Source organism: Myotis lucifugus, unplaced genomic scaffold (assembly GCF_000147115.1).
Source record: "Myotis lucifugus unplaced genomic scaffold, Myoluc2.0 scaffold_5, whole genome shotgun sequence".
Lineage (NCBI taxonomy): Eukaryota > Metazoa > Chordata > Mammalia > Chiroptera > Vespertilionidae > Myotis > Myotis lucifugus.
Window position 1 is genome coordinate 19,490,730 of NW_005871053.1, and position 11,602 is coordinate 19,502,331.

The following is an 11,602-nucleotide window of genomic DNA, read 5'->3' on the forward strand; positions in this document are numbered from 1 at the left end:
CCCCGCCCTCCGCGGGCCGCTCGGTGGGAGGGGTCGGGCCGCCCCGCATTTCCGAGACGCGCCGCCGGGCGCCCGCACCCACAGCCATGCCCGGGGCCGCGCTGCCCGCCGTCCTGCTGCCGCTGCTGGGCCTCGCCGCCGCCGCTGTCGCGGGTAAGTCGCCGCCCCTGCGAGGCCCCCTCCTCCGCCCCCGGCCCCGCTGAGACTCTCCACCATCCATCCCCTACCCGTCCCTGGGCGCCCCGGGGGCCGCGTCCCGCCCGGGCCTCTCTACCTCCCTGCGCGCCCACCCCGTGCGCCCCCGCGGGCGGGCCCAGGGGGTCGGTCCTCCCCCCACTCCCCTCCAGTTCAGGGGGTTCCAGGAGGGCGCCCGGGGGAAGGGGTCGCCGGGCTCCCGAGAGTTCCCTCTCCCTCCCGAGAAGTGCAAGCGTCAGCGCAGACCCCACTCGGAGCGAGGGGGGACCCCCGAGGGGGCTGAGCGACTGGAGAGCAGGGGGACGGAGGGTACACGACGAGAACAGTCTCAGCGCCACTTGGGGCTGCGATGGGGAGCGGGGAACTTGGCCGCCGAGGTGTCCCCAGCTGTGCGCCGCGGGGTGGATGGCGGGGCTGGGAGGAAGCAGGCCCTCCTCTGCTCACCGCGGTGTTTGTCCAGTTGGTTGGTGTTCAAGTTGTTGCAACAGGAAAACAGTGCAGCCAGATAACCCTTGGATCCTAGTGGGACGGGAGCAGCCTAAGCTTGGATTTCACTGAAGTCGTGTGATTTAAAGATCGTGAAGTGTGGTCTGCAGTTGTGCAAGTGACAGATGAAACATTACACATGTTCGTCAGTCATTTCCCAAATGACTCCTGAGGAAAATACAACTCTGTTGAACATGTGGTTTAAAAGAAAAACACAACAAACACATTTCCTGTGCAAGCATGTAAAAAATGTGGCTGGGGTACACTCTGGGGAAAGACTTCCATCCCCAAGCACCACTGAAGGAACAATTCCAGGAATTACAGAGCAAAATAAACAAGAACTCGGTGAATACTTGTGTGGGTTTGAATTAAATGATTATGCAAGAGTGTGATTCCCCCCTCCTCCACAACCCCCCCCCCCACACACACACACACACACACACGAAATTTCATTACCGTTTTATAAGTTCTTGCTGGAAGCCTGCTGACAGGCAGGAATATTTTAAAGGCCCTCAGTGATGGAGGCAGCAGGAGAGTCAGCAGCCCAGAACTTGCTTAAAAACCCGAAGCTCCTTCCCTGAAACCTTTTGTCCACCAGCATTTACGACCAGTTATGTCATCTGATGCCCGTGAAGGAGCAGAAACAATTGGTGACGATGTTCTCGCTGCTCGGACTGCACATTCGCTTTTCCTAAGGCAGGGCTGAGCTGGAGATCTGTGAAGAGGGGCTGTTTGAGCCCACCTTAAGCATGCCCTCATCATGTTTGCCTGCCCGTAACATCTAAATGCCCCAGGAACCCACCCCCTGGGTGGCCATGCCTTCATACTGCAGGCTAGTCAAAACATTCTTTTCTTGTTAAACTTTACCAAAAAAAACATCAACTTCTAGATTTGGATATCTCTCTTCAGAAAAGCTGTTTTGATCAATAGAGGACAAGCTATTTTAGGAAAGTTTTGTTCTTTTTCCTTTTTATACGTGCAGGATGGTTAAATGGGCTTTTCTTCTTTAATTTTTATTGAATTTATTGGGGTGACATTGTTTCAGTAAAATTATATAGGTTTCAAGCATAGAGTTCTGTTATGCATCATCTGCATATTGTATTGTGTGTTCACCCAAAGTCAGTAAATAGGCTTGTCAAGAGCTTAAGAAAAGTGCGTGTTGAATACATTAATGCCAGTAATTAATCAGCTTCTCTCAGTAAGGAGGCTTTAATGATTGATTTAGAAAGAGCATGAGCTTTGGAGTCAGGTACACAAACTGTGGCCTTGAACAAGTTACCCAACTCATTTCACGTTAGTAAAATGGAGATAATACCTCACGGCTAACTGTGAGCATTAGATGAAAATTCTGTGTCTAGTACCTGTGACAGGCATGGGAAATCTTGTATCCTTCCCTGTTCTCTTCATACAAAATGAAGGGTAATTATTGCAACTAGAAAACCTCATGAGTGTCATGAGTGACACTTTCCAGGGATGTACGTTGGATGTGTATGGTTATTGAACACATTCACATACATGTTGATGATATAGGGCTAAGAAGCTATATACGTATGTATTTTTTTCATCGTAATACTTCACAAATCTCCCATCCAGACAAGATCAAGAATTACACTCGGCTTAGGACTAAGTCAAGAAAACTTTCCAAGGTTTTCACAGGTTTAGCTGAATGGCAAGACCTCAACAGAAAAGCTCCTACGGTATTGCTGCATGAAGTATGAATTTAATGTTGACATGGAGATCATTGCTATTGTTCTGGTATTTTGGAAACTATTTTGTAGGTGTTCTTATATTGTTTTTAGTTATCTTGAAAATCACAGTGAGCAAAACACTCTTTAAATTCCTGAATGAGGTTCTATGGTATTCCTCTTAAAGAGTTCTTTCTGCACTTAGTAGATGATCAGTATGTTTACTGGGTCAGTGATTTCCCATGGATGGCATAAGATGAGTGAATATTAGCATTTCAAAGTAAATCCTCATTCTGTGGTTAGCACATGGATCAGAATTTAGGTAACTAATTTTTTTTTTTAGCTCTTTGTGGAAGCAATCCTCTTTGTATTTTTAATTTTTTAAAATTAAATTTATTGAAATAACATTGGTTAATAACATTATATAAATTTCAGGTATACAGCATTATATTTTTATGTCTGTATACTCTATTGTGCGCTCACTGTCCAAAGTCTAGTTTTTATCCAATTCACCTTCCCTCCATCCCCTCTGCCTCGGGTAACCACCATTCTGTTGCTGTGTCTGTGGATTTGTTTTGGGGTTTTTTGTTACTTTGTTGTTTTGGTTTGTTTTGTTACTTTTTTTGTTTTATGTTCCACGTATGGGTGAAATCTTATTACTTTTGTTCTTTTCCATTTGATTTATTTCACTTAGCAAGGTACCCTCAAGATCCATCCTGAGTAGTATGCCTTTGTACATATATACCACATCTTCTTTGTTCATTCATCCATCAGTGGACCCTTAGGTTGTTTTTACATCGTAGTTATTGTAAATAATGCTGTAGAGAACTCATGCAGCTCAATAACAACAAAAAACAATTAGATTTAAAAATGGGCAGAATGAACAGACATTTTTTTCCAGACATATAGATGGCAAACAGGCCTATGAAAAGATGTTCAACATCACTAGTTATTAGGGAAATGCAAATCAAAACTGCAAATCAAAAGCCATTCTTACCTATTCGAATAGCTATTATCAAAAAGACAAAAATAATCCATGTTGGCGTGGATGTGGAGAAAAGGGAACCCTGTTGCACTGTTGGTGGAAATGTAAACTGGTACAGCCACTATGGAAAACAGTATGGAGGTTCCTTTAAAAATTGGGAATAGAACAACCATAAGATCCAGCAACTCCTCTCTGGGTATTTACCCAAAGAGTATGAAAACACTAATTTATGAAGATGTAGGTTACTGATCTGGAATTGCCGTATCCTTCAAGCCCTCGGTGAGGTGCTCCTGTCATCCCTTACCACCCTTCCTGCCATTCTGTGCATCCACACTGACCTCCTGAGACTCAAGCACCAGCCCAGCCTCGCCTTTCTCAGTCCTTGGCATAGTGGCCCTAACCCACCCCTTTCAGATCTGTTCACCTCCTCGGGTCTTCCCTGAACATGCCTCCCTTCTTTTTCACATCCCCACGTTTATCTTTCTTCAAAACACTTAATGCTATCTGAATGCATCTTGTTTTTTAAAAATGAGATCAACCAAAGGACTTGTATGCACGCCTTTTGAGAACCAGTCAATGGACATAGACAGTAGGGGGGTGAGGGCATGTGCTGGGGGCGGGGTGGGAGTGGCTGGGGAGAGGTCAATGGGGGAAAAAGGAGACTCATGTAATACTTTAAACCAGAAAGAATTTAAATAAAAAAGTAATAAAATAATAAAATAGCCGAAACCGGTTTGGCTCAGTGGATAGAGCTTCGGCCTGCGGACTGAAGGGTCCCGGGTTCGATTCCGGTCAAGGGCATGTACCTGGGTTGCGGGCACATCCCCAGTAGGAGATGTGCAGGATGCAGCTGATCGATGTTTCTCTCTCATCGATGTTTCTAACTCTCTATCCCTCTTCCTTCCTCTCTGTAAAAAATCAATAAAATATATTTAAAAAAATAATAATAATAAAATAAAAAGTTATCTTTATTGTTGAAAGTATTACAGATGTCTCCTTTTCCACCCCATTCTTGCTTGTCACTGTTTTCTTGCTTGTCACTTCCCTTTCCAGGAGGAAGCTCTGTAATAGCAGAGACTTTACTATCTCGTGGAGTTTTATTTTGTTTTGATTTATGTCTCTGTACTTTATTCTAATTTGTAATAAAAAAAACATTTTTAGATAATGGTTTAAAAAGTGGGGGGGGGCAGGCGGGTAATGGGATTGTAATTTCTTCCAAATTATTTTACCTCTGCTATGAATTCATCTTATAGTTGAATTTAAAGCATTAAATCACCTTAATCTATTGATGTGACTTTTTATGACACTGTGGAAGGCACAGTTATGTTTCAAGGGAAATTCACATAGTTTTTGTATTTGAAATGTTAATAAATGTTTATTTTACTTCCAATGAAAAAGTGAAATTGCAACTAGATATTATTTCAGGACTTCTTTCATTATTGAGAAGCTTTTATAAATGTGCTCATGTGTTAAAAACTAGTTTTAAAACAGTGTTATTGACAATTTTTATAACACATATCAAATATTTCATTCCTTTTGTGGGTTATTTTAGATTTTGAGGGTAAATCTCTTTTTTAAAAATATATTTTATTGCTTTTTTACAGAGAGGAGGGGAGAGAGATAGAGAGTTAGAAACATCGATCAGCTGCCTCCTGCACCTTCCCTACTGGGGATGTGCCCGCAACCAAGGTACATGCCCTTGACTGGAATCGAACCTGGGACCCTTCAGTCCATAGGCCGACTCTCTATCCACTGAGCCAGACGGGTTCGGGCTTGAGGGTAAATCCTAAAACTGACTCTCTAAGAAAATGGGCTAGTGATGCCAGTAGGTGCAGAGTAACACTGACTGGTATCCACATACAATGAATAAATATCATGACAACTCTTCTGAGAAGGCACGTGAGGGGACAAGGCAGAGATGGACACTGTGGAAGCTAGGTGGGAAGGGTGGTGTTGAGAGGAGATGGAGTGTCAGAGAGGCTGGGTTTCCTTGAGATTCAGGGAGATCTTGCAGCCCAGCATACTGGGCTCTGGATTAGTCAGGGACTTGGAACAGCCACTCCCTCCTCCTTACACAATAAAGGGGATAAAGGGCTCTTCTTCCTCCTCTGTCCCTGCCACACTTGCCCTGGTTGGACAGTAAGTGACTGCAGCTCATATCTTAATGGGAGAGGGGCAAAGGTCTTATAATTGACAAAGAGAAAAATTATAATCTTTGCCTTTCCTTGTTAACACTCAGAACAAGTATGTCCCAAGGATCACTTCCTCTTATTCTGTGCCTGATTGTTTAAAAAAAGAAATCATAAGGGAACAGAGAGTTCTATGGCAGCTAACCAGTAATGCAAAATATTCCGTGGATATGCCATTTTCTTCTTTCAGTACAAGGTAATTTTAGGCAGAGAAACTATATGGAAACGTTTGGAGTTACGTCAAGTACAAGCTTTTAAATTTCTCATCAGGCTTCTAAAATTCTGCACTAGTTAAATCAGTAGAATAATAAAGTTACAAAATTCATAAAGACTTGTTTAGGTGTTTTATTATTTTTAATATATTTATATTTATTTCAGAGAGGAAGGGAGAGGGAGAAAGATAGAAACATCAATGATGAGAGAGAATCTTTGATCGGCGGCCTGCATGCCCCCTACTGGGGATCAAGCTACCAAACCCAGGCACGTGCCCTGACAGAGAATCAAACCATGACCTGCTGGTTCATAGGTCGATGCTCAACCACTGAGACACACCGGCCAGGCCGTTTAGGTGTATTATTAATAACAATCTATCTTGTAGGAGTGCTGCAAAGAGTAACAGAAAGCACTTTGCAGAGAGCTTTGTGGACAGAATTTTTGTTTTTGTTTTTTTAAGCAAAGCTTATTTATTGAAATATATTTTATGGAAAATATTTACAGAACCTGAAAACTTACGGCAATATTTTAGGGAGGCAAGATGATAGCAAGTCTTAGTTTAGCCTTCTGCTCATGAAGTCCAGGAATCTCACCGACTTTCCTCACGGGAGGCATCCAGTCTCTACTTGGACATTGTTCTTCTCAAAGTAAAACTGCATCGCTTGAGCAGTGCGTAAAGCTTGTTGCTGGGCAGAAGCTCTGACCTGGAGCATGGCAAGGAGGGTTCCATGCTCAATCAGCTAACTGGAGTTTCTGCTAATGCTGACATGAGCCTACGGAGAAGGCAACTGAGAGGTTTGAGGAAGTGAAGCAACAGTTTTTACATTTCCTGCCTGTAGTTTATTTTTTCTTCTCTTTTTGGCCTTATCATGTATTGCTTATTTATTTCCTCTACAATGTTCTTTGACTTGCTGTAATTACCATTATCATCATCATCATCATATTCACTCCCACCTCAGAGGGAATCTTTGCTATTCCCCTTCTCTGACCTAGATATCCACATGGCTTTTTCCTTCAGCTCATTCAGATCACTTTTTATAGGTCATCTTTATAATGAGACCTTTCTTAGACACCTTTCTAAGATTGCAACCCAAACCCCTACCCCTGCGCTAAGGATCTTGCTTCTCTGTTTTCACTTTTCTCCTTAGTGCTTATCACTCTCTGTGGTTGCTAGCCTCCAAGATGGCCCAGGAGATTCTCACCTCCTGGTATTCATACTCTGCATAGCTCACCCCCACACCAATTAGGGCTGACCTGTATAACCAACAGGATATTGTGGAAATAACCGAGTGTGAGTCCCAAAGCTGGATTATAAAAGACATTGCACTTCTACCTTGTTCTCATTTGAATCACTTGACCCCTGAGCAACCCAGTGGAGAAGTCATGTGAGGAACTGAGGCTTCCTACCCACAGCCAATACCAACTCACCGTCTGTATGAGTGAGCCTTCGTGGAGGCTGTGGCCCTGGCCAACATCTTGACTACAACTTCATGAGACACCCCAGGCCAGAATCACCCAGCGAAGCAGCTGCTTCCGAATTCCTGACCCAGACAAACTGTGTGAAATAAATAAAGCTTTTTTAGTTAATTTAAGCTGCTATTTGCTACTTGGCAATAGATTGGCTAATAACCCACCTAAATAGAAACACCTTCTCCTGCCAGATAGCTCAGTTGATTTAGAGAGACGTCTTGATACACCAAGGTTGCAGGTTCTATCCCTGGTCAGGGCACATACAAGAAAACCAATGAATGCATAAAAATGGAACAACAAAATCAGTCTCTCTCTCTCTCTCTCTCTCTCTCTCTCTCTCTCTCTCTCCCCCCCTCCCTCTCCCTCTCTCTAAAATCAATAAAATAAATTTTTGTAAAGTTTAATTTCTATTTATCAATTGAAATAATATAAAACACCTCCTACATATTAATTTTAATTTACTTACTCTGTGTATCTGCCTCAACTAGAATATGAGCTTCAGGATAGCAGGAATTTTTTCCTTTTTGTTCACTGTGGAATCTGTAGCCCCTAGAGCAATTTTCTCAAAATAGCCTCCTGAGATGAGTACTGGTATCACCCCCATTTTACAAATAAGGAACTCGGGGCACCAGAAGGGTTGTTACATATAGCCAAGATCCTGTAGTCAGAGCCAGACTTTTCTCCATAGCTTAATATGCTTAGTCAGAATGCTGCACTGCCCACTTCTCTGCATACTATCTCGTGTTATGTACAAGACACTATGATAGTTGTGGTGGTGGTGGGGGTTGGAGTTAAATTTAAGACATGGTCTCTGTTGTCATGCAGTTCACAGTCCAATTGAGAAAATAGGATCAATATCAGATAACTGGCATACAGGATTTGATCAATGCCATATGTATGTGGGTGTAGGTCATCAAAAGATCCAAAGACAGAGAAACAGCGATCAGACTATCAATCCCCAGAGGGAACGTAGGGGAGGGTGGGGGTAAGGGGAAGAGATCAACCAAAGGACTTGTATGCATGCATATAAGCCAAACCAATGGACACGGACAACAGGGGGATGAGAGCACGAGTGGTGCGGGGGGAGGTTGGAGGTTAATGGTGGGGATGAGGACACATTTGTAATACCTTAACCAATAAAGAATTTTTTTTTAAAAGTTATTTATTAATTTTAGAGAGTGTGAGGAAGGGGGAGAGAGAGAAACATAAATTTGTTGTTCCACTTATTTACGCATTCAGTGGTTGATTGTTGTATGTGCCCTGATGGGATTGAACCCGCAACCTTGGCATATTGGGATGAAGCTCTAACCAACTCAGCTACCCAGCCAGGGCCCATAAACCCATTTTCAAGAAGAGTGGCTACCTATGGTTCTTATGCATAGGTCCTCCTGGTTTGTGTCATATTATCCTCACCACCCTAACTGCAACTAACCAAAATAGGGAGAATTTTATCAATCTAAGGCTGACTGCCCTCAGCTAGGCAGCAGCCAAGGCAGGGACCTGGTATAAGAACCCTACGAAGCCCCTTTGACTGCCAAGATGGGAGCTCCAGCTTTCCTATCACCATAGGTCTTTGCACTAGATCTCTGTCATTTGGGGTAGCCTGAGCAAGTCTGTAATCCTTGTCACCAGAAGGGGCCTCTCACACATTGTGTAGTGCAAAGTCCTGTAGAAGTTTCAAGGAGTTACAGGTTACAGGAAGGAGAGGGTTGGGTGCTTCATGGAGAATTGACACATGAGCTGCCACTGAAGTAGGAATACACTTTAATCAGTAGATGCTTTACATATCAGAGTTCATTATCTATATATATAAAAGCCTAAGTGACCATTACAACCGGTTGACCGAATGACCGGTCGCTATGACGCGAATTGACCACCAGGGGGCAGATGCTCAATGCAGGAGCTGCCCCCTGGTGGTCAGTGTGCTCCCACAGCCAACCTCCTGCAGTCCTCCTCCCCCCTGCCCCCCCACCTGGCTGGCTCCGGCCCTGATCACCAGCCAGGCTGGGGTACCCCACCCATGCACGAATTCGTGCACCGGGCCTCTAGTAATTTATAAAGCATAAGAACTACAAATGTACAAAAGTAATTTGTAAATTTCACCTCGGTGTCAAATATATTTTTGTGTACTTAATAGACATGCTTTATTTCATATAAGCAGTATTTTAAATCTATTGATTTTTTATATTTTTTCATTTATTTTGATTTTTGTATATTCTTGAGTTTTTTATTACCAATAGAAAATACCATGTGTAGCTTTGACTAAAAATAAAACAAAAGAGCATTTGTCAGTCTGTGGTTCCAGAACTTCCAGTGATTTATAAAGGTGTTTCAGGTGTCATTACTGTAAATGTTGTAATGGAGTCCGTTCCCATTTCCATTTCTTAAAAATTCCATAAGGCTTAAGAAAATACAGCAAAAGGAAACAGGAAAATATAGGAGAAGAACAAAAATCAAAGTTTGCAATTCATAATATCTGCCCTGTGACTTTCTATTTGAGTTTCATCTGGAAATGACTGTTTTCTTTATTTTGACCTAATATAGAAACTATTATATGGTGGGAGAGTGGGGAGGAGGGAGAGACCTGCCTAGTTTACTCAGTCAAAAAATATTTGATCCCTTACTAGTTACTAGGTGCCTGTCATTGTGCTGGAATGTTTGTTTTTTTCTTTCACTTTTCCCTTTTTTGCACAGCAAACTCATTTATCCTGTGAGTCATAGCTACAATATTGCCTCCTTTCTGAAATGTCCCTTATTACATACATGATTTATTCATTCTTTAATCGTTTTATGCATTTTGACTATCATACACTTGTAATATATGTCATATTTATATGTCTGACTCTCCCGTCAGACTAAACACTAAGTGTGGGACTCATCCTCTATATAGCCCTTTCTCCTTACCCCTGAGCACTGCCCATTCTAGCTGACACATAGGATTACTCAGCAAATGTTTGTTGGAAGGATGATGGTTAGATGGACAAACAGTTATTGACAACTTGTTCCAAAAGTGTAAAAGTGGGAATTCTGCTCCTGACTATAATAGAGTGGGAGATTAATGCTGCCACTAAGAACAACTGGAAAAATTGGATAAAATCACATAAGAATAGAATTCGCATCTCAGAGAACTGCTAAGGCAGTAGAGATGAGCCCAATATTATGCATTACTTTCCCCTTAGAAGAATTGCCAATATTTAAAGCAGCTAAAAGTAGAGCGTAGTTTTGGGCAGTCTCATGATGTCTATGGAGACAAAAATTTGAGTTTTAACTTGACAAAGAGGAGGGGCTCTAGATAAGATCCAGGTTTTCAACTGAGACCCGTGGGTATTGGGCCTCACAAAGGGATTGCACCTCCTCAATTCAACTCACTCCCTGACTGTATTAAGGTAATCTTCATACTTGAGCTGCCTACCAGATTCCTTTGTAGAGGAGAATAACATCACCGGGAGTCTCTTCAATTTTTTTATAGTTTCTGATATTTGATTTTAAATAAATAAACTACCAGGCATAACAAGGCACAGGCCAAAAGAGAGAAAAAAAATAAAAAGAGGCCAATAAGTGACTCAGAAATCAGAGTTATCAGAAATGGTTTTAAAATAACTGAAATAAGTGCAAGGATGCAGATAATAAGATTGAGAATTTCATCAGAGACCCAGAATCTATAAAAATATAAACAGACTGAAATTCTGTATCTGGAAAGTCATTGACATTAGGAACTCAGTAGATGGGTTTCACAGCATTTTTGTTAAAACTGAAGAGCAGATTAGTAAACCAGAAAGAACAAGAGTATATATAGCACGGTGACCACAAGTATTAAAAATATGTAAAAGAGCAAAGAGAACATATGGGACATGGTAAAAAGTGTAATACATATGTAAAGTAAGTCCCAGAAAGGGAGGAGGGAGAAAATGGAGTGGAAGTACTATTTGAAGTGATAATAGCCAAGAACTTTCCAAAAGTGACCAATGAAAATAAGCTACAGATTTAAGAAGTACATTGATTTATTAGCAGGATTAAAAACAACAACAACTAGGCATATCACTGTCAAACTGCTAAAAACCAAAGACAATCTTGAAAGCAGCCAGAAAGAGCCACAGTTAGACCAACTGAATTTCTCAATAGGAATGATCAAAGTCAAAACAATAAAGTTACTTCTTTTTTTTTAATATATTTTATTGATTTTTTTACAGAGAGGAAGGGAGGTAGAAACATCGATGAGAGAGAAACATCGATCAGCTGCCTCCTGCACACCCCCTACTGGGGATGTGCCCACAACCAAGGTACATGCCCTTGACTGGAATCGAACCTGGGACCCTTTAGTCTGCAGGCCGAAGCTCTATCCACTGAGCCAAACCGGTTAGGGCAAAGTTACTTCTTAA

At 42.1% G+C, this 11,602-nt stretch overlaps 1 protein-coding gene across 2 annotated transcripts in view; it reads left to right on the forward strand.

Moving 5' to 3' along the window:
* Positions 1-11,602, forward strand: part of LOC102431517 (CD302 antigen) — a 133,573-nt gene that overhangs the window by 98,555 nt on the left and 23,416 nt on the right. Inside the window, exon 1 of one of the 2 annotated variants that reach the window (XM_006083232.3) lies at positions 50-153. The exons of the other annotated variant lie outside the window; for it this stretch is intronic. Within the exon in view, the coding sequence (XP_006083294.1) occupies positions 87-153 (67 nt within the window). The 5' untranslated portion in view covers positions 50-86. Of the gene's footprint in view, positions 1-49; positions 154-11,602 lie in introns of those variants that run through there. 2 annotated transcript variants of the gene reach the window in all.